The sequence below is a fragment of the Pecten maximus genome, chromosome 1 (genome assembly GCF_902652985.1).
Source record: "Pecten maximus chromosome 1, xPecMax1.1, whole genome shotgun sequence".
In the NCBI taxonomy this organism is placed as follows: Eukaryota; Metazoa; Mollusca; class Bivalvia; order Pectinida; family Pectinidae; genus Pecten; species Pecten maximus.
In genome coordinates this window covers 21,046,045-21,070,846 of record NC_047015.1, presented here as the reverse complement: position 1 = coordinate 21,070,846, position 24,802 = coordinate 21,046,045, and the positions used below count along the sequence as shown (strand labels likewise).

Here is a 24,802-nt window from a genome sequence, read left to right as displayed (position 1 = left end):
GTTCCCTGGCTATTTATCCGTAGTAGAATACCAATGACCAGAGAGGGCATTTAGCTAAGATGACTGTTTGGCGACCATTAGGTCGGCACAGCGTTACATATGATGTGAGCTCACTTTAATTTCGTTCACGGATGTTTCTTGTGTGGTCTGATACCCAACTAAAACAGGAGCACGTGTCCAACCTTACGCTATAATGCAACTCCTCCGACCTTCTGGGACTGAGGCGCTTTATGTCTACCACATCTCTCACGGATTATGTTTTATGAGATATGCTTGGTCTAATTGTCTATAAGTCTGAGAGACGGTGTACCTAGCGTCGCCCAGAATGCGTCCACATATATTCTGTATATAAGACGCAGCTAGGCTGTTCATCCTGCTGTCCTTCTGCTGTCTATAACTCATTATCGCCTTGTCCGATCGTATCCTGGGCTGATTTACACGACAGCCCGACGGTCAGACCGCCTATCTGCCCATTATATATGTAGCTTTATATCGCATAAATCCTTTGAGCCTGTAATTTTATCAATAAAGTATATTTCACACTTATGATAACAATCAAATTATTTACATGCCTCTTGCAAGATCGGTGGAGGGGATCCAACAAATCTATATTGTGAATTCATACCTAGCTACGTCAGACCTCGCTCCCGTCATGCGCTATCTACAGTCGCCTTCAGTATCATCTCCTAAAGTTCAAGATAAAGCACTAGTTCTCTGCCAGGAATTTCGGCATCAGACTTGAGTTTTCGCGTGTACACCGTACTTATTGGCATCAAAACTTATAGGAGAAGTGATAGCAATGGAGTGGACTAAGATATAATAATACTGCATCCGTAATGAAAAGTCCGTCGGAGATTTACCACGCGTGTGTCCTACTGTTTCCACAGCGGGACTCGCTGTAGGGAAACCTCTACATTTGTGTGGTATTGCATGGGATTGTTCTTTACGCTTCGTACTCAATATGTCTCTTACCCAATAAAGACAAGATTTACAACTGTTGTTAGGAAAAACCCGAAGGCGTAACGTCTAGCTAGAGATAGCTTTTTATCATTACAGACACTCACTAACTAGCATGAATGGATGTTTGAGCGATAGGAAGACTGGAGAAGAATCAGGTTTTCTGATCAACAACAACACCCAGTATTAAGGATGTGTTGTATGGCATGGTATGCGTCCTAAGTAGACTGATGCGGCCGTGTTGTTCTATTTGACTACGAAATCTTTCTGGCTTCGTCCTTCGAGGTTTATCAAGATGAATTTTGTTTTCCTGTCAGATGACCAGGATAAGTCTCCGACAGTGTCCCACCCTGTAATCCTCACTAGCATCAGGACGTTTCCCGAATTTCAAGTGGGACTACCATTTCAGGTTACGATTGCATCTCTTCCTGTTTGCGGATATATCAATACACACAAGATCCCCGTGGTTAAATTTGGTTCAAAACAATTTTTCGATACATCTCTAGGAAGTAGCATATATCTCGATATACAGATGCTATTGGACTTCCGATTGTGTAAGTGGATGGGGGCTATTCTATTGGTTTAGCCGTATCCATTGCAATCATGCAGTTTATCTTTTGCAAAAAGACTAGGACACCTGCAGATCTCCAGCTAAACACTGGCGTTAACATCCGTGTTTTGCCCGGTCCGATACGGGTATTTCTGTTTCCCCACAGTTGTAAATCTGATTTTAGAAGATGTGTTTGCACTGCCAATCTAGATAGGTCTATCGGTACGTAGGTGGGGTCATCTGTTATATATGGTATACCCAGACCGAGACCCACTGATCTTTGGTCCTTTCAGGAAGGCATGCGGCTTGTTTGTTCTCAGAATAGCTTATCTACTGTTGTTGTCGGAGTTACTCTCCGTGTTATCTCCAGTTCGTTTGTATCCTCAATACTTTTTGTCCCTTCTGGTTTCTACTGCTATCAATCGCATGATATATAGCTGTAACAAATATTTTTTAGGTTCTAAACATGTCAATATATCAATAAATATGTAGTTTAAAAATATTTGCAGGCCAGTGTTGGCGGTAAGGTATGTGATTGTGTAGCGTCAGCCTCTCCTGTGCGAGCTGTACTTCAAAACACGTGGTTCGCGTTATATTGTTTTCCGTTTTGAAATGTCGTGCTGTGAAACACCAGCTGAAGTGCTAAGCTCTCGTATAAAAACTAGCGTAGATATGTTGTCTGTTCTCCAAAACGTATTTAGCACCCACCAGTATAACATTTCATGCTCAATTGTCGCCAATTTTCCATTCAATTTTTATCAAATCATCTCTGAAAATCAGAAGCAGCAGGTAGGTTGATAGAGGCATCCGAGCTTTAAATTGACTAGTTATCCGCACGGCGAGTCAGCAGCGGGACCCTCCCGGTCCCACAAAGCTCTGTAATGGATTCATCAACAAGTCAGTAATCAGTTGATAGAGGTTCCATGAGTATACATACAATGTGTGGATCGCCTCTGCCTCGCGTGTAAACGGAATGTTTGACCAGGTAATGTCCAACAGTGGATGACATGGTAAACGTTTAACACGTGATAGGCCTGATTTACATTTTCTCTTTTTGAAAATTGACTCGATTTTGTTTAATATTCCGTTGAAAATACCAATACAGTAACAACATGGTGGCATTCATTATCGCATGTCTCCTGTAAATACCGTCTGTAGTGGTAGATAGGAGTATGCCCAGTCTCCTGTAAATACCATCTGTAGTGGTAAATAGGAGTATACCCAGTCCCCTGTGAATACCATCTGTAGTGGTAGATAGTATACCCTGTCTCCTGTGAATACCGTCTGTAGTGGTATATAGGAGTATACCCAGTCTCCTGTGAATACCATCTGTATTGGTATATAGGAGTATACCCAGTCTCCTGTGAATACCGTCTGTAGTGGTAGATAGGAGTATACCCAGTCTCCTGTGAATACCATCTGTAGTGGTAGATAGTATACCCAGTCTCCTGTGAATACCGTCTGTAGTGGTATATAGGAGTATACCCTGTCTCCTGTGAATACCATCTGTAGTGGTAGATATTATACCCTGTCTCCTGTGAATACCGTCTGTAGTGGTAGATAGGAGTATACCCAGTCCCCTGTGAATACCATCTGTAGTGGTAGATAGGAGTATACCCAGTCTCCTGTGAATACCATCTGTAGTGGTATATAGGAGTTATCCAGTCTCCTGTGAATACCGTCTGTAGTGATAGGGGTATACCCAGTCTCCTGTGAATACCATCTGTAGTGGTAGATAGAAGTATACCCTGTCTCCTGTGAATACCATCTGTAGTGGTATATAGGAGTATACCCAGTCCCCTGTGAATGCCATATATAGTGATAGATAGAAGTATACCCAGTCCCCTGTGAATACCGTCTGTAGTGGTATATAGAAGTATATCCAGTCTCCTGTGAATACCGTCTGTAGTGGTATATAGGAGTATACCCAGTCCCCTGTGAATACCGTCTGTAGTGATAGGGGTATACCCAGTCCCCTGTGAATACCATCTGTAGTGGTAGATAGAAGTATACCCTGTCTCCTGTGAATACCGTCTGTAGTGGTATATAGGAGTATACCCAGTCCCCTGTGAATACCGTCTGTAGTGATAGGGGTATACCCAGTCCCCTGTGAATACCGTCTGTAGTGGTAGATAGGAGTATACCCAGTCCCCTGTGAATACCATCTATAGTGGTATATAGGAGTATACCCAGACTCCTGTGAATACCGTCTGTAGTGGTAGATAGAAGTATACCCAGTCCCCTGTGAATACCCTCTATAGTGGTATATAGGAGTATACCCTGTCTCCTGTGAATACCATCTGTAGTGGTATATAGGAGTATACCCAGTCCCCTGTGAATACCATCTGTAGTGGTAGATAGGAGTATACCCTGTCTCCTGTGAATACCATCTGTAGTGGTATATAGGAGTATACCCAGTCTCCTGAGAATACCATCTGTAGTGGTAAATAGAAGTATACCCTGTCTCCTGTGAATACCATCTGTAGTGGTATATAGGAGTATACCCAGTCCCCTGTGAATACCATCTGTATTTGAAGGTAGGAGTACATGTATACCCAGTTTCTAGTGAAGGGTTTAGATATTAAAATATTTTGATTATTTAATAATAAATCATTTTTATCCAGGAAATCAGCTTTCCCCATTATGGAAAACGCTCACCACAGTTCTTTCAGCAAACTGAAGGACATGCAATTTTCTTTGATTTTCTTTTCAACACTTCTTTCATCAACCTGATTATATTTTTGCCTGTGTGATTAAGTTAGTGGGAGTTAAAAAGTCTTCATATATCTGTTCTGTTCAGTTATTGAAGTCGTTATACCTGGTGAGAATATGACGGACCACGGGAGCGTTAGTAAAGAATTACTCAACATCTCAACGTTAAATGTGTTTGTGAAATACCTTCTCAACGACACAAGCATATTACCTGTCGATTACACAGGGTTGGTACATACATTGTTGTTGAAAAACACACGTGGACGGATCATTGTGTGATTTTAACTCGACCTAATTCTATATGTTTAACTTTGAATTGATAGAATAAAGCTTTTTGATTGTTTGTTGACTTTAATTAATTCGATATACGAATGATATATTATTGAATAGAAGATTGCCTGGCCTCAGGTATTCCCACAAACTTTGGTTGGTTTAGAACGTTTTAAACTTTGGTAAGTATTTAACACATTGGTGTCCACAAAGGATTACGTTTTGTTACAAGCACTTTATATAAGACACATTTGCACCTAATAGAACACATATTAATTACAACTACGATTGGGGGGGACTCCGGACGTTACAAAACGGTATACTCACTTTCTTGTCAAGCAGAATAACTTGAGGGTTGGTAACGAGTTTTGAAGGTTATGTGCATTATAAGGAATCACGTTCCATAATAATGATATATTGTGTTTCAATGTTGCGGGGTTTGTATTGTTTGTATTTTGTATTGTTCTTCGGCCCTGCTTTTATCAATGTTCCTTACATTGATTAATCCTTTAACTAATGTTTTTATAAGAATGTATTACTTGATTTAAGGAAACAATAATTGTTAAGAAGTTTCCCTAAATCCTGAAATAAAAACTTTCCTACGAAATATTTGAAGTTAAGAAATTTCCTTAAGGCTACTTATTGATGAAGCTAGGCTTTGGTTGTTATTTTGAAAGTGTTATTTATTCCTTTAGCGTCCTGTGTCGTTTTAATACGTTATATAATATACTGTAATATGTAATATATTTTCTGTGTCACATATTTATACATGATGTACTGATATGACAGGCCATCAGAGGTTGATAATATGTAATACAGCGTACTGGTACATCATTTCCTATCAGAGGTTGATAATGTTTATATATTATACAACATTCTGGTACAACATTTCCTATGAGTGGTTGATAATGTTATATATTAAACAACGTACTGGTACAACATTTCCTATGAGAGTTTGATATTATATATAATATACAGCGTATTGGTACATCATTTCCTATCAGAGGTTGATAGTGTTTATATATTATACAACATACTGGTGCGTCATTACACATGAGAGGTTGATATTATATATATTATAAAACGTCTGTTTTAACTGTAACGGTACAGGCGGATATCTAATTTAACAAACTGTTTTATTTCAATTCGATATTTTTTGTTAATAAAAATGGTTTGCATGTAAATTCAAATTGCTTGCATGTTACATGAATGTAGGGTATAGCATTAGTAATATTTATTATTAATAGGTCATTTTAATATATGTTAATTACATGTTGTTTATCAATGTCTAATATTTCATTAAATTCAGATCTGTAAGATGTAAGTGTCTAGTAAATATGAAATCAGCAGTGTTGTCGGAGGACATTTTTTATTAGTGACTGATCACATTAACATCTGTTGAAAATACCTTATCTTGTCTGTAGTAGTTGTATTGTACGTGTAGTGTTAGGGAGGATGTTATGTACGGGTTTGTGTGTGGTAGTTATGTTGTAGTGTTGATGTTATGTACGGGTTTGTGTGGTAGTTATGTTGTAGTGAGGATGTTATGTACGGGTTTGTGTGGTAGTTATGTTATAGTGAGGATGTTATGTACGGGTTTGTGTGTGGTAGTTATGTTGTAGTGTTGAGGAGGATGTTATGTACGAGTTTGTGTGTGGTAGTTACAAATGTATGGTGTAGTGTTGATGAGGATGTTATGTACGGGTTTGTGTGTGGTAGTTATGTTGTAGTGAGGATGTTATGTACGGGTTTTTGTGTGGTAGTTATGTTGTAGTGAGGATGTTATGTACGGGTTTGTGTGGTAGTTATGTTGTAGTGAGGATGTTATGTACGGGTTTGTGTGTGGTAGTTATGTTGTAGTGTTGCTGAGGAAGTTATGTACGGGTTTGTGTGGTAGTTATGTTGTAGTGAGGATGTTATGTACGGGTTTGTGTGTGGTAGTTATGTTGTAGTGTTGATGAGGATGTTATGTACGGGTTTGTGTGTGGTAGTTATGTTATAGTGAGGATGTTATGTACGAGTTTGTGTGTGGTAGTTATGTTGTAGTGAGGATGTTATGTACGGGTTTTTGTGTGGTAGTTATGTTGTAGTGAGGATGTTATGTACGGGTTTGTGTGGTAGTTATGTTGTAGTGAGGATGTTCTGTACGGGTTTGTGTGTGGTAGTTATGTTGTAGTGTTGATGAGGATGTTATGTACGGGTTTGTGTGGTAGTTATGTTGTAGTGAGGATGTTATGTACGGGTTTTTGTGTGGTAGTTATGTTGTAGTGAGGATGTTATGTACGGGTTTGTGTGTGGTAGTTATGTTGTAGTGTTGATGTTATGCACGGGTTTGTGTGGTAGTTATGTTGTAGTGAGGATGTTATGTACGGGTTTGTGTGGTAGTTATGTTGTAGTGAGGATGTTATGTACGGGGTTTGTGTGTGGTAGTTATGTTGTAGTGTTGAGGAAGTTATGTACGAGTTTGTGTGTGGTAGTTATGTTGTAGTGAGGATGTTATGTACGGGTTTATGTGTGGTAGTTATGTTGTAGTGAGGATGTTATGTACGGGTTTGTGTGTGGTAGTTATGTTGTAGTGAGGATGTTATGTACGGGTTTGTGTGGTAGTTATGTTGTAGTGAGGATGTTATGTACGGGTTTGTGTGTGGTAGTTATGTTGTAGTGTAGTGGTATGTTATGTACGGGTTTGTGTGTGGTAGTTATGTTGTAGTGTGAGGATGTTATGTACGGGTTTGTGTGTGGTAGTTATGTTGTAGTGAGGATGTTATGTACGGGTTTGTTGTGTGGTATGTTATGGTTGTAGTGATGATGTGATGTACGGGTTTGGTGTGTGGTAGTTATTGTTGTAGGGAGGATGTTAGTACGGGTTGTTGTGAGGTAGAGTGTGAGGGTGATGTTAGTACGGGTTGTGTGTGGTAGTTATGTTGTAGTGGGGATGTTATGTACGGGTTTGTGTGGTGGTTATGTTGTAGTGAGGATGTTATGTACGGGTTTGTGTGTGGTAGTTATGTTGTAGTGAGGATGTTATGTACGGGTTTGTGTGTGGGTAGTTATGTTGTAGTGTTGATGAGGATGTTATGTACGGGTTTGTGTGGTAGTTATGTTGTAGTGAGGATGTTATGTACGGGTTTGTGTGTGGTAGTTATGTTGTAGTGAGGATGTTATGTACGGGTTTGTGTGTGGTAGTTATGTTGTAGTGAGGATGTTATGTACGGGTTTGTGTGTGGTAGTTATGTTGTAGTGAGGATGTTATGTACGGGTTTGTGTGTGGTAGTTATGTTGTAGTGTTGATGAGGATGTTATGTACGGGTTTGTGTGTGGTAGTTATGTTGTAGTGAGGATGTTATGTACGGGTTTGTGTGTGGTAGTTATGTTGTAGTGAGGATGTTATGTACGGGTTTGTGTGTGGTAGTTATGTTGTAGTGATGATGAGGATGTTATGTACGGGTTTGTGTGTGGTAGTTATGTTGTAGTGAGGATGTTATGTACGGGTTTGTGTGTGGTAGTTATGTTGTAGTGAGGATGTTATGTACGGGTTTGTGTGTGGTAGTTATGTTTGTAGTGTTGATGTTATGTACGGGTTTGTGTGTGGTAGTTATGTTGTAGTGAGGATGTTATGTACGGGTTTGTGTGTGGTAGTTATGTTGTAGTGTTGATGTTATGTACGGGTTTGTGTGTGGTAGTTATGTTGTAGTGAGGATGTTATGTACGGGTTTGTGTGTGGTAGTTATGTTGTAGTGAGGATGTTATGTACGGGTTTGTGTGGTAGTTATGTTGTAGTGAGGATGTTATGTACGGGTTTGTGTGTGGTAGTTATGTTGTAGTGTTGAGGAGGATGTTATGTACGGGTTTGTGTGGTAGTTATGTTGTAGTGAGGATGTTATGTACGGGTTTGTGTGTGGTAGTTATGTTGTAGTGTTGATGAGGATGTTATGTACGGGTTTATGTGTGGTAGTTATGTTGTAGTGAGGATGTTATGTACGGGTTTGTGTGGTAGTTATGTTGTAGTGAGGATGTTATGTACGAGTTTGTGTGTGGTAGTTATGTTATAGTGTTGATGAGGATGTTATGTACGGGTTTGTGTGGTAGTTATGTTGTAGTGAGGATGTTATGTACGGGTTTGTGTGGTAGTTATGTTGTAGTGAGGATGTTATGTACGGGTTTGTGTGTGGTAGTTATGTTGTAGTGTTGATGAGGATGTTATGTACGAGTTTGTGTGTGGTAGTGTCGGCATCTAGGTTTGATTTGAAAGCCTGTTTGAGTTACTTGCGTTGTACTCTAGTTTTAGTTACTCGGCTTCGTTGCTAGTTATGGGTACTGGGGTTAAAGGCTGGTTTTGGTTTTATTGGTTATTTTGTGTTGATATGTTTTTCTGTAATCTGGTGTGTATCGTATTACTGTTAATAAGCGGTTATTCTAAACTAAAGATGAATCGTTGTATCAACATTATGTATTTTTCCAGTACATTTTGAATAAAATATTATTTACATCAATGTTGATGAGAACAAAATATGTTGTGAGAGCTGGAATGCCGAGTATATGGACGATACGGTGTCATTGGTAAAGAGAATGCGATGTGCGTGGTGTCCCGAGGTAACCTACCTGGTATCACATAACAGGTGCGATTCTGTACCGGATCACCAGGTGGACTTTCAAACATTCTCATGCCTCCACTAGGTCCGTATCGAATGATAGCGGTTTAACTTTAGCTGCTATTTATGTATTCTTACCATCCCTGTTGCATGTCAGAGGATGTGATTTAATTGCCTCGACAGGATCAAATAAGACCCTTATTCTCCTTCAGCACGCGACGTTTACCTCAAATGTTCGGATAGTTCACATCGAGGCTAATCGACGGTGAAGGAAAGAATAAGTGACGCAGTACCTTGATGATACATGGGAATGAGTTACTAACTAAACCCGTCCAATGTTCAGGATGTATCTATATACAAACCAGAGAAAGGCAGTTACACCCCTCCAAAATACTTTATACGTTTGAATCCATTAACTTCTGGGGTCTAAATCATCAAATCTTCCCCAGTACAATAACCGGCCGACATCAGATATACAATGATATACATTTAGCCAACTTCTTAAATGTACATTACAGAATACCGTCATATTATGTGAATATTATAAATAGTTTGACATTAATGTCTTCCAAATTGTTTTTACAATTTCAAAATGTATTAATTCTACTCTGGTCGTCGTAAAAAACAGATGTTATAAAACAAAATGATTAAATTGGATGATAAATATTTAATCGTTTTCAAAACAGTGCTACTTACAATGTTTCTGTGCGGAGATGATTCCCGCTGTTAGCGGAAGTCAGCCCCGAAAATATGTCCTCAACGTTAGGGTGATCGACAAAATGATGAACTTTTTGAAATAAAGTTTCGTTCTACGATCACACAAGGAGTAATTAAAGGACGGTATATGTATGAGAGGTTAGCTCCCAGTATAGATAGTGATATGGTTTAATAGAATACCCTGGAACACTTCTAAGTGTTAAATACTAAACAGTTCAAAAGCTTCATAGTCGGATAATGGAAAAGATAGTGTATGACGCCGTGGGATGTTCTCATTGACTGTAATAGGGTGATCAGCAGGGGGCAATGACTGGCCAATCAAATCTCAAATTGTGGGCATCACTTTACCTACAACGGATACCTGCTCAGGAGGATCTTCAGGGACACGTTTTGAAAGATTGTCTAGACAACTCCAGAATAAGATATTTGTCTAGACAACTCCAGAATAAGATATGTTCATACATATGACCACTGATAGATTTTTTCTTGTTCAATTCACTACAAAACGTACAGAACAAATTGTTAAATTCATAATTCGTCTCAAAGATGAAATTGTAGATAATATGATGACGAGGACCATGACATTATCAGAACATATGGGTTATCTCCCCTACTGCGTGACTTCATCCTGGTTATCTGATCGACGGCAATGAACACGTAATATCAAAAGAGAACAAAAACAAGAGTAATTTAGGGAAACTGTGTTTATTTAATACGTGACAGATTATAAAAAAACAGCACATCTTTGCTGATTACCTATAGTTAATGGCTTTTAATCCCAAGATGAATTCCCCTAAATGATTACGGAACATCATTCAAACATCACCACACATTATACCATGTTATCTATCGCTACAACTCCCTGTGATCTGCCTATATAGTATACCCACCACTAATCACCGGTTAACACGGCGAGCGAGGGAATTGGTGTTTCTAATTATTATTTACAATCTTTTATAATTGGATCGAATTAGTATCCGGGCTAATCTCCACAACGCGGTTTATTCAGCATTATTCTTACAAAATAACAGCTTTGTATCTTATGATAATATATACATGTATCATGTTGATGTTTATACGTATACTGTGGGAAAAAATAATTTAGTTACTGTTCTTTTTCAGCCAGACATGCTATTCATTAATTGGAGAAATTGTCAGTTATTTCCTGATGGGTATCTTGATGATGTACTTTGTCCATTTCAGCTTGCAACTGCAACCTTCACGCCAGACAATGTCGGTTCAATAAGGAACTGTACATCTTATCGGGTCAAAAGAGCGGAGGGGTTTGCATCAAGTGTCGCCATAACACAGCTGGCAGAAATTGTCATTATTGCAAGGAGGGCTTCTATAGAGATTCCAGCAAGCTTATAACACACCGAAAGGCTTGCAAAGGTAGGACACTTAGACTAACGATTTAACGCCATACTTTCTTTTTTACAGCCTGCAATTGCAATTTGCATGCTCGGCGCTGCCGCTTTAACCGAGAGCTGTTTGAGCTTTCCGGCCAAAAGAGCGGCGGAGTTTGCCTGCGCTGCAAGCACAACACTGCGGGACGGTTTTGCCACTATTGTAAGCAGGGTTATTACAGAGACCCTTCCAAGCACGTGACCCATCGCAGGGCATGTAAAGGTAGGCAGCCATTGGCTCTCCTCATCACCTGCTGCACATTCCTGTATATACTGTAGAGCTACGGAATCACTGGCTTACCTCTAACGGTCCCTTTGTCTTACGCTGACCTTACTAAAATACCATGTCTACTACTCAACAGTAAATCTCAATCGTGATGACTTTTGTCTCACTACAGCATCAATAACCTCATACGTCATCAGTAATAAAGTATATGATTACATTAACCGGAAATATTCGCCATCTCTATTTCATCATCTCTACATCATTTGCTGCTTTCAAAACATTATTTCAAGCATTTTATGTAAACTGTTTAAGATATGATTTCTCTCCAAAAGAACGGTATATATGTTTGATAGAATGCGAATCGACTACCACATAAACATTCATTGCAGATTAATAATCGTGAAAAGTAAAACTCGTTTCAAATTGTTCAAAATACTGTAACATGCCAAAAAAGATTTGAATTACTTGAGGAATAGAAGTATCGTGTGTTACGATGCACAGATGTACAGATGGGTAATATCCGTTAGAGGCCAGAGCGGATAGGGGAGGGGCGAAATCCAATGTGGGATCCTCCTTGTCGAGGCATGGGGGAGGTGGATATTATTATATGGGCCTTCCTCCGGATATGTATGTAAAAGGTGACTATGGTTATATTCGTTTGCGAACCTTCCTGGATCGGTAAGAATTAGGAGGATGGGAGGGGGTTCGCAGGACTACGGTTAACATGGACACGTGTGAGCGATGATGTGGTCCTTGAAATGAAGTTGTTGTAGCTTACCTTCCACAGGTGTGGACCAGACTGGCCGAGCCAAAGGATGGTTAATAGCCAAGCCACACATTAACTGAACGGTGCTTGTCTAACTCGTACCAGCTGGCTACAACGTGAATCTTAGCATTACCTAACAATCATAACCACATTGGCATGTTTTTGAAAACTAAATTAATTCACTTTATTGGTGTGTTTCCACTTAGTTGTATGTAATCTTTGTGTTAGCCGCCATGTAAATCGGTTGCGAGAGGTGTGAAAATAGCATGTTAGCTCAACATTTTTATCCCGCCCTACATCTTGGAAACGATCGTGAAGTGGAATTCTTCAATTATCTGCACTTTTTGCAGATCTTTTTTCATGGCGGAGTTGATCTTCCTGTGGTGTATTATAACTATTTGTGAAAATAATCATAAAATCTACAATGTGTTATGTAGTGCCCACACAAAGTCATATATTAGATGTTGGATTTAATTTAAATAGGAAAAACAATCCTAATTTAATCAGTCTTTTTAATTTCGTATCGCTTTATTTCTTTTTGAACATATTCCCTAATTGAGATATTCCAACAGACATGTACCTTGTTGATTTTAATCAAATCAGTCTATGTGGTAATGGTATTTTATTTATATATCAAATTGAAATATTGTCTACACATAATTGTTTAATAAAGCAAATCACGTTTGGTCTCCAGGGATTTTAATAAGATATTTTTGCTTACATAAGGTAATCAGATTGATTGAGTCATACATTTTAAAAATTGCTTGTTAGAATTAAGTTAAGTTATTCATAAGGAACTCAGCGAAAAGTTCAAACGTGTCGAAATATACGTTAATGTAACGCGTCATTGATATAATAGATCTTTGTACTGTAGAAGGTATGATATAAAACAAATATTTAGTACTCGTTGGTAATTAATCCAATACCTACATTATTATATGATTGTGACGTGATTTGACACTATGACACTAATCATTCAATGTAGTAGGCCCATCGCTAATCTCGTTATTACTAAGTCTTTCTTAGCAATCGTCTCGCCCCGAACCTTGAACCTCTTCTTTTGTGTCACCTGTTTTAATTATCCGTTTTGCTTTCAATGACATCGGTGTTTATATGTGACACTCGTAAGATAAAAGGATTTCGCCGGCAGTGGTCTATGTTTTGGTCCGTATTTAGTCGTGTAAATGTCTGTTGGAATTCGATACAAGCTTCAGATTAACACTTGAGTTATTAAGAGGCTGTGACAAAACGTTCATTGAAATCTACCCAAGGACTGTCAAAAGAAGCTCATGCCATTGTTAGTAACACCTATTTCATTAGTACTAATAGCCGCACTCCTCAGCCCCAGATAAGCTCTCAAGTAGACCTCCACGAAGCAGTATAGTATTCAGGGGGTGGGACGCACCAACGCCCCAGGCAATTAACACCTTAGCTTCTGGTGCGTCTTCCTTCGGTCACGGGTGTACGTCACCAATGTTCTATCAAGTAGAAAGCACCAGAGTCATACGGCCCCTTGTATGATAACTCCTATTATCTATAAACAATTTATCTGTTAAATATAAAGGCTAAATCAAACGAATTATAATACAATCTGGGAAATTTTAGTTTAGATTTTATTTTTAGTGTAATTACACAAATTCCTATACTTTTATAGCCTACCGAAGTCATTTCCCCCCACTTTATATATTTTGTTCAGATGTTTAGGAGTATCAGTATTTTTATATAAAGTAGACATGCCCTGTTTTCTACCGTACTGCTTACATCAGCTATCACGTGTCTTGTCTAATTATACGTTGTTTTGCTGAATAGTATTGGCACAGGGCAGTCTGGTGTATATAAGACCGGGGAAGATTTACCGTTTTCTCGCTTGGGTGATGCTTCAAACTTCCATACCGTTAGTATTGATAAGATAGAGAACTGAGAGAGGAAGTATGTCACGGAGAAATAGCTCTGGTCTAAGACCGTAAATACGTCATTGAAATTACGGCGATGGCTTTCTGTAAACGATTACGAAACATTTACGAACGAAAATAATATTCCTTTTTGAAAAGCGATAATTTAAAGTAAAATCTACCAATAGAAAATCGTACGATTGTATAAGTTTGTGTTTAATGGCCATGATGTGCTGTGCTATTAATGAGGACATACCCTTCACAATCAGACTCGCTAGTTCGTCCGATAATATAACACTTCGAAGGTTCATATTGTGACTTTTTTTAAATTAGAGGTTCGAGGTTCGACAAATAACAGAAATGTAAATATCCGATAATAAATGTAAAAAAAAAAAAAAATCACGATATGAACCTTATATTATAAGACTAACTCGCTGGTCTGACAATTCTGGTGTCAGCTCTACTTCAATAAGAACACCAATTAGCGTGTACCGTAGGGCAGCTGTTTTGAACGACATCGCCTGTCAGCGTTATTTATAACTAAATATAATTGGTATCCATGTAAATATAACCTACCTTTATGTGAATATAACATGTCTGTTTAAATAAAACATGCTCCAGGTTCTTGTTTTATATTCAAAATTATATTTACGGTATGTGCTACATGCGTGTGATATGCATTACGTCAGTATTTGATTAACCTGTATATATATATATATATGTACATTACGTAAGTATGTCTATAGTAGTATGGTTTGTGTAAATATAAATTCTTTTCTACAATTGTATATATCGCAACGAGGTCAACAGAGTGTTTAATTTAGTTTACGTTTTAACTGTATTGATGTTTTGTCATACTGTATTTGGATTGTTTTAATATCAAAAACTGATGATAGGATTATTAAGAAATATTTGATATTATCTTGTCAAAACTGTGTGATACATGTTTTAGCAAATGATGACTGAAATAAGAAATGCTGGTTAAGATGGTATATTTTTATTCGTCAGTTTTATGGTAGGCAGAGTAATCATTTTTATAAAGGCAGTATGGACACATTTACGATATATGTGTTGTATTTATCATTTATTATAATACACTTAAAATTCATATTTATGTTATAATCTCTTCACATGTATCTGAAAATGCCTTAAAACAATCCGTACTTTCTATATAAATAATTTCCATTCTAGGAATGTAGTATTACTGTTCTAGTACTGTCACTTTTATAGCACGTTTTATTGCGTGGTATGTATTAAGATATACAACAGTGTTGGACAGATCGATTGTAATATCTACTGGAAGAAAACCCTGTTTAGCATTAAACCTTCCAGTGTTGTAGTACAAATGATACGACAGAGAATATGTTACGTATGCTGTAGTACACTAATAGATATATAATATGATGGAAAGATAAGCGTTTTAGAGTTGTACATATGTGGTCATTCTGTTAGTATGTTGTAATGTGAAAGACATGCTTTAATGATAGATATCATGACATTCGTAACACATTGTGTAGAAATCTAAAAAAAAAAATCACTCCTTTCGAATAACTTATTTCGCCTTCGCTTTTTGATCTTTCGTTGTTCTGATATCTATTCCGATGTCTGTTCTGATGTCTCCTCTGATGTCTGTTCTGATGTCTGTTCACATGCTTTTGTGTTGATGATTCTGTGCTTTATCTATATCACAAGAAAGCTAAAAGCATATTTATGTTTGTAACTCTTCTGAAATCTGCTATAGACAGGCAGAATGTATAAAAATGAAATGGCATCTTTTTGTATCATGATATCTTGGCTTTGTCTCCCCAGGCTGTGACTGTCATCCCGTCGGCGCCCTCGGCCGGACCTGTAACCAATCTACTGGACAGTGTCCATGCAAGGATGGGGTAACTGGTCTCACGTGCAACAGATGTGCTAAGGGATATCAGCAGAGCAACTCGCCCATCGCCCCATGCATAAGTAAGTTTTATAATTTAATACTACACCCTGTCGATCTTTGTGCTGAATTAGTATTGAACCCAAACAACAAACTTTTGGTGTTGTTAGAAAGGATAAAATGTTTATATCATGTAGAAATTCAAGTAAGTCTTTTAACGTTGTTGACTTTATATAACCTTTAAGTAATTCTGTAATTCACAAATCACCGATTGCTCTCACACTTTAGGGTCACACATCAGCATCGTCAGTGGTCAATGATTGTACAAATAACTAGTATTTTGTTTAATTATGTATTTGTCTTACCGCGGCGATGTCCTAATCGTTAGACAATAACTAAGGTAAAATGGCGATAAAACACCTTCTATAAGAGATGTATTCTGCATGTTCTTACACACCAGTTTTATTTTAAACTATTACCTTGTGATCCATATGCATGGTTAGATGTCCAACTTTGGTTCCGTACACTATCTGACTACATACATAATATATATAGTGAGATAATGATATACAATATCTGCGCGTAAATGTTTCCCGTCGTGTCCTGTTTTGTTCTGTTTTACAAAGGTAATACAGCGCTGATGCAATAAGTCAGGTCGTCGCGTTATTGTTACCGGGCAGTACGTCGCTAGTCGTCACTTAACACTACAAACATTTTTGCGAGACAAAATATTATACTGTTTTTGGAAAATGCCATTCCTCTATTTCAGGAACTGCCAACTCGACATCGAACGATTACAACAAAAATAGTTTGTGTTATTATTTCGTCTAGCGCATGCGTAGATCAGATATATTTGATAGCTTATAGAAGGGGATTGAAAGATGTTATGTTTTACATGACGTTTCTGTTTGGTTTTGTTGTTGTAGTTATTGTTGAAAAACAAAATAAATGGCATGATTAGATTTTATATTTATACAGGCGATGTGCAATGGTAATTAACAGACTACCGTTATCAACACATCTTTCACTTTACATACTAACTTTTGTCTGGCTACCAGTGTGGTACCGCTAGCAATGAGAACCACCCGCGTAAGAATTGTACCTGCTGTCCCCATTGCATGATCGTAAGAGGCGACTAAATTTGGGATCTTATCTTTTCCCTTCTTTCTTAACAACTTTCTTCTTCCTAATGTCTCCCTTGACAATGCCTCACTTTTGGCCTTTAGTTGAGCGTTCGCCCCGGTGAGGAAGGCTGTGGGTTCTGTCCCCTGGCCGAGACATACCAGAGTCTTTAAAAATGGTAGTTTCTACTCCTGCTTAGCGCTCAGCATATTAGGAGTGGGACGACTGGTTCGCCCGTTGTCAGTATAATGTGACCGGGTGGGGTGTGCTGCTGGGTGTCTTCGGCAGTATGCTTCAGTGAGGTAGCACTATAAATCGGCAAAAGTTACGGCCTATCACAAGGAGACTTAACACGAACATACCGCAGCCTCCCGAAACACACATACACAATCACCACATGCATGCATGTGCACGCACGGGAGGCCGTCCTTAAATGACATTAGCTGTTAATAGGACGTTAAACAAAATAAACCAAACCAAACCAAACCCGATAGGTTATAAGGAATGTGTACATGTAAATAAATCGTTCATGTTTTAACAAGATTCTACCCGATGGCATATCAGGTTTATATATTTTGCTTTTTAACCAACACAACGTAAAATTGCTAGAAGGAATTGTTACGTGACTTGCTACCATGAAAATTATCACATAGATTTGTTTATATCAAAACAGACAAAAAGCAGGTCGATTTCCAAAATAACTCTATATTAAAAGCTTCCGCATTTATCCTGGGTGAACATCAAAAATGCATTCAAGAAAAAATTCTTACTGTCCCTTAAACAATTTGGGAGACTGCCTTCACAATTAATACGAAATAGAGCTGTCAATTAAGATGAGAATTGCGGTAAAAAATAAAATAAAATTTATCAAATATTTCCTTGTAGAGATATCGTTATTCTTAATCTACCTCTAAATCATTCCAACTGCTCTACAACCTAGTTATCAAACTACTCGTATCCTAAACCACAAAACTCCTCCTTACCTAGTTATCAAACTACTCGTATCCTAAACCACAAAACTCCTCCTTACCTAGTTATAAAACTACTCCTCCTTACCTAGTTATAAAACTACTCGTATCCTAAACCACAAAACTCCTCCTTACCTAGTTATAAATAACCTAGTTATAAAACTACTCGTATCCTAAACCACAAAACTCATCCTTACCTAGTTTTAAAACTACTCGTATCCTGAACCACAAAACCGCCCCTAACCTAGTTATAAAACTACTGGTATCCTAAACCACAAAACCTCTCCTTACCTAGTTATAAAACTACTCGTATCCTAAACCACAAAACTACCACTAACCTTACTTCATAACTTCAGCCAGGAACAGCGTTTTCGACCAACAGTAAATGTATAGCATACTGTATTGTCATCAGAACTCTAAAAGAAGAATATTATGTTTTTGGCGAATTGAATATATAAACTAATACGTGGATTGAGTTCCTAACAAATAAGCTATGACGACAGTGAAGGGAGCTTGACATTTCAGCTGTTTATTATTGTACTCTGTACAGCTACCGTGAGCCGAGTACGAGAACATCTGTTCACCCTCCTACTCCCTCTAGGCTATACGGGCTATAGATAACTAAACTATTCTAGTATTTCATAACCTAAATTATCTTTACTTAATACTTCAACAAACTTCCCAACTCATAATGAAAAACAGGATATACATACTCTCGTAGGTAAAATAGTTTAGTATTGCACGACATATCTTTTTTTTTTGCGTGGCTGACTCATTTGTTGTAGCCTGCACATTTTCAATTAAAAGAAAGAAAACATTTAAATACATCTCTAGTGTATATTATTTCACCTTCTCGCCATGCATCTTAATTTACACTGAGCGCGGTCAGTGCAGAGAAGGAGGACACTTAATTCCTGTACAACAGCTGCTTGTAACACGACTCTCCTAATGGCATCAAAAATGTGGCTTTTTAATGCGTGAAAATATGTCGAGTTTTGCCTGTAATGAATCCTGCCGAGTTGTCTGACTATATATGATGGATATGTTCGTGTTAAAGCCACCAAAGGGGTTATCCACCACTAAACTTTACATGTATATGTATAGTATATTATTTTGTACTAGGATAGCAAAAAATCTACACAAATGTAGCTAAGTGCGTATCTTCTTTCCTCTACTTTCCTTTCTTCCTGTTAACAACGTGTGTTTGTAATGAAAAGCGGTAAAACGCAAATGAAATACCACATATACTAGAGAAAAAACGTATTTTTGACACATAAAATGGTCTTAAAATGAACTACCTATGTTCTTGTGCATGATACAGATATTTTTGTGATTAAAGGGTTATCTGAAATGAATTTCTCAATGAGGAACGGTGATGGGGGGGTGCCACGTGCTTAACACTTTGTCCTACAAATTGCCTTGTTGCGAACACAGGAAGATTTCGAATACCGAAACAGCTGAAACACTGCAAGTGACTTTTGGTGTGAAGTGTTTCTAAACTAGAAAACGTCTTATCTGTTTGCATTTTCGGCTTGTGCCGGTACTTTGTACGAATGGTAAGATTTGCTCGTAAAAGTATCATTACGTCAGCTAATCGCGACATACATCTTTAACAACGATTAAAGAGGGTGGTAGAGGACCAGTAAGTTGTAAAATTATGGAAGAGATTTACATCATAACACAGAAAATTCAAATTTAAGTCGTAACATTGGAAACCCTAAAATACTCATTAATGTAAAACTCAATCATTATACAGAAAAAACTCAATCATCACCCAGACAAAACTCAATCATAACACAGACAAAACTCAATCGTAACACAGACAAAACTCAATCGTAACACAGACAAAACTCAATCATAACACAGACAAAACTCGAATCATTACAGACAAACCTCAATCGTAACACAGACAAAACTCAATCATTACACAGACAAAACTCAAATCATAACACAGACAAACCTCAATCATAACACAGACAAACCTCAATCATTACACAGACAAACCTCAATCATTACACAGACAAAACTCAATCATTACACAGACAAAACTGAATCATAACACAGACAAACCTCAATCATTACACAGACAAACCTCAATCATTACACAGACAAAACTCAATCATTACACAGACAAAACTCAATCACAACACAGACAAACCTCAATCATTACACAGAAAAAAACTCAATCAGAGCAAGCAATAGACAATTCATTTAAAACATAAACATATCAAAAATAAATTAAGATATAGGAAAAAATAAAATCTGAACAATTCAAACTCTTTACGTGGATGGGATCGTTTATGTTTGGAAGTTTTCATTTTAAATCAATTGATATCTGTAACTGTGCGGTTCATATTGTACGTATGATACTGCACAGGCAAATTTGTTTGAACAGAAGTTGTTCTTAGCATTCATTCCAGTTTTAATGTATATTGATTTTATCCGATATATATATAGTATATAAGTCTTATTAAAATAGGTGTGTAAATACCACTGATGCCAATGTACTCATAATACTGTGGGAGTTACGCAACCGAACCAAATGTTTGTTACTTACGGTAGTGTCAAGGTAACTCGAAGCGAGTCAGAAGCGTGAAAAATACACCAATCCGTTTCCGTTTTTTCCTTCTAGTTGTTTTATAAACATATAGTATAAATAAGAACAAGACAAAACCAAGTTGACTTAAACACCTCGCACAGATCAATAGTTGTTGTATAATAATTGTTTTGACCCGTCCCCTCAACCCCAACCCCCACCCCACCTCTTCCTTCATCAACATAAATCATAACTAGAGTGACACTGTTGATGTATTTAATCAGGCACGCTTGAATCGCTCTAACTGCGCGATTGGCATGTTTACAACCAGTCAAGGCCGATTTTATCTCGGTGCATGCGTGTGTAGGAAACAGTCTGAACCAATTACTGTTAACCATTTTCTAATGCCCATATCTAGGGCGTAAACATTATATCCAACAGGATGACATAGTTTTATTATAAACACATATTAATTAGGACGTGTTGCAACTAATATTTTCTTTATGTCATGTGGTATGGCAGAAGGCCGTTTATAGAATGTACGCGTCCATTTGATATTATTTTTCTTAGTTTGAATAAAAACTATCGGAAGAGAGGCGAGACGTGGTTTGTGTTGAATGCTTTCGCTACATGCTGTTTTGTGCTTGGTTTATACAGACAGATGGCAGGTCTAGTTATTTCTGTGTGACACGAAGGGCTTGTAAGGACCTATAGAATTTAGCACTGGAGGTTTGCTGGCACGTGCATGTCGGGGAACGCTCGTGTGTCTAACACCGGAATGTACCTATTTTGTTTGTTCAGGAAGCGATGCCATACCAACTTCTCACAAGTTGGACATATAATTCCAAAGAAAATTCTAGATGTTATCATTTTTCAATTTTGCCAAACTCATAAGAATTAATGCATTAAATGTTCGAAATTGCTTCAAAGTTCCAGTAAATCAGACAAGATTGAATATGATTTAGCATATGAAAGAGCGATTAAGCCGATAGATGTCGCAGCAGAGCAGGCGCGGCGCTTAGCGGTAGCCGTGATAGAGCTATGTAGTATATATATCCGTCTGTTACCTTTGTATGTACGTTTTAGTTCCTATATATAAAGTCTAGCTTTGGTATGTTAGTGATACCTCAGTTATTGTATATTTGTACTGATAATACTGCTTTGATATTTTCAGAGATACCTGTTGCCCCTACATCAAGGCCTCGACCAGGTAGGTCAATAATTCAACAACAATATGTCAAATTTTCCGTTTTATCTAAAAGTGATTATGAAATACTGATAGAAATATAATGTTATTTTGGAAATAAAACTGCACAGGTTTTGTACCAAATCAATATAAATATCACTATCACTATACCACAATAATTACCGGCATTAGGGTTACACCGACCGTCACACCAGGTGGACGGCGGTTACATGTACCTCAGTGGTATGCGGCTAATTCCGCATCAAATGTGCAAATACATAACTTATGAGACGTTACTAAAATTTAAATCAATCCTATAATGCTTTATTCATTTCTTTTGGGGAGAAATGTTTCCTCTGGGAGAAAATCATCGAACTTAATCCTCCGCAAACCTGAATCTAACCAAATCACAGTATAACATAATACCACATACAGGCACACAGTAACCCCTATTCAATATCTTTGACATAAGTTTCTGAATCAAACATTTGATTTGTTACTAATACAACGCCTACTGTTACGATTGATCCTAAATATCAAACTCTCTTACGGTTGAAAACGTCCCAAGAGTTATCCCAGACCGTACTTCAGTAAAAAAAAATGCAATATCCGACGAAAAGCCTGTCGCCTGGTTTACTCGCGTGAAAGCCATAGCCAATGCTATGATTGATTGTAGACTTGGGGAAGGCTTTTCGTTTAATGGGTCGGATTGAGCGCTAACACTCTATTACAAGACGGAAGAAGAGCCGTGGATTGACGAGGGACCAAGGCACCTAACAAACCCTCTGTGTCTCCGCTACATATACCCGCCTTCCTATTTGAAATCAAAAATTATTTTGGTTGGTGCGCGTCCAGTTTGATACCTTTCCAATTCCAGGATTTGTTATGACTTCGACGGCAAGTCCTGAAAGAAAACAACCATGCCTAGTCTCAGTGTATACAGTTCGCACTATTTCTTCTTGTGGAATGTTTTTCATACGAAATCAAGAGTTTCATTGAAATCATTCCGCCTGTATACGCGATGCGCATGTGTATGTATTGTGTGTGGCCCGTACACCTGGACGCACCAGCTAGGGTCCATTAGGTACGGGCAAAACACGCGCGTAAAAAGTACTCTCTGTTTCATCGAGCAAATGAATCCTACAACAGGGTAAATAGTAGGCATTAATGGGAGGCGTAATGAAATTGTAAAACGAACGCTGAGTATATAACTATACCCAGGATAGTTATTATACATAATTAGTCGGGTTTACATTACGTCCGTACAGCAATTCACATTCCTAATACATTTACAGAAGGTGCACTTAGCCTTGTTTTATCAAATTTCAAATTGAATGCTGTTTTATTGCATTCTGAATTACCGTCTTGATATATGATTTTAATATTCAGTCTACTACTGTCAGTAGTAAGTACAATTTTCTATCATCCTTGTTAATTCCATGTTAATGAGGATTTATTTTAAACAACACTCATTGAATGGATTTTACATTATTTAAGTATAATGCATTTCTGTACTCTTAGAGGATGACGTAACCATGAAAACGCAGTAGATGTAGTAATCAGGCATACATAGAAGTATAGTCCACATAGTGAGTGGAGGTACTGAATATAGTCACAGAGAGTGGAGGTACTAAATATAGTCTCAGAGAGTGGAGGTACTAAATATAGTCACAGAGAGTGGAGGTACTAAATATAGTCACAGAGAGTGGAGGTACTAAATATAGTCACAGTGGAGGTACTAAATATAGTCACAGAGAATGGAGGTACTAAATATAGTCACAGAGAATGGAGGTACTAAATATAGTCACAGAGAGTGGAGGTACTAAATATAGTCACAGAGAGTGGAGGTACTAAATATAGTCACAGAGAGTGGAGGTACTAAATATAGTCACAGAGAATGGAGGTACTAAATAGTCACAGAGAATGGAGGTACTAAATATAGTCACAGAGAATGGAGGTACTAAATATAGTCACAGAGAGTGGAGGTACTAAATATAGTCACAGAGAATGGAGGTACTAAATATAGTCACAGAGAGTGGAGGTACTAAATATAGTCACAGAGTGGAGGTACTAAATATAGTCACAGAGAGTGGAGGTACTAAATATAGTCACAGAGAGTGGAGGTACTAAATATAGTCACAGAGAATGGAGGTACTAAATATAGTCACAGAGAGTGGAGGTACTAAATATAGTCACAGAGTGGAGGTACTAAATATAGTCACAGAGAGTGGAGGTACTAAATATAGTCACAGAGAGTGGAGGTACTAAATATAGTCACAGAGAGTGGAGGTACTAAATATAGTCACAGAGAGTGGAGGTACTAAATATAGTCACAGAGAGTGGAGGTACTAAATATAGTCAGAGAGTGGAGGTACTAAATATAGTCACAGAGAGTGGAGGTACTAAATATAGTCAGAGAGTGGAGGTACTAAATATAGTCACAGAGAGTGGAGGTACTAAATATAGTCACAGTGAGTGGAGGTACTAAATATAGTCACAGAGAGTGGAGGTACTAAATATAGTCAGAGAGTGGAGGTACTAAATATAGTCACAGAGAGTGGAGGTACTAAATATAGTCAGAGAGTGGAGGTACTAAATATAGTCACAGAGAGTGGAGGTACTAAATATAGTCACAGAGAGTGGAGGTACTAAATATAGTCACAGAGAATGGAGGTACTAAATATAGTCACAGAGTGGAGGTACTAAATATAGTCACAGTGAGTGGAGGTACTAAATATAGTCACAGTGAGTGGAGGTACTAAATATAGTCACAGAGAGTGGAGGTTCTAAATATAGTCACAGAGAGTGGAGGTACTAAATATAGTCACAGAGAATGGAGGTACTAAATATAGTCACAGAGTTGAGGTACTAAATATAGTCACAGTGAGTGGAGGTACTAAATATAGTCACAGTGAGTGGAGGTACTAAATATAGTCACAGAGAGTGGAGGTTCTAAATATAGTCACAGAGAGTGGAGGTACTAAATATAGTCACAGAGAGTGGATGTACTAAATATAGTCACAGAG

General features: G+C 37.8%; 1 protein-coding gene across 4 annotated transcripts in view; it reads left to right on the top strand.

The window, feature by feature from the left end:
- Positions 1 to 24,802, top strand: part of LOC117327488 (netrin-1-like) — a 62,982-nt gene that overhangs the window by 29,576 nt on the left and 8,604 nt on the right. For 2 of the 4 annotated variants that reach the window (XR_004532653.1, XM_033884500.1), the window contains exons 2-5: positions 11,002 to 11,190; positions 15,898 to 16,047; positions 16,734 to 16,772; positions 21,765 to 21,800. Coding sequence is in view for 3 of the 4 variants with exons in the window: in XM_033884500.1 (XP_033740391.1) it covers positions 11,002 to 11,190; positions 15,898 to 16,047; positions 16,734 to 16,772; positions 21,765 to 21,800 (414 nt within the window). In the remaining variant the exon portion in view is untranslated. Of the gene's footprint in view, positions 1 to 11,001; positions 11,191 to 11,238; positions 11,428 to 15,897; positions 16,048 to 16,733; positions 16,773 to 21,764; positions 21,801 to 24,802 lie in introns of all 4 variants that reach the window. The other 2 variants (XM_033884510.1, XM_033884521.1) reach the window with 2 other exon arrangements.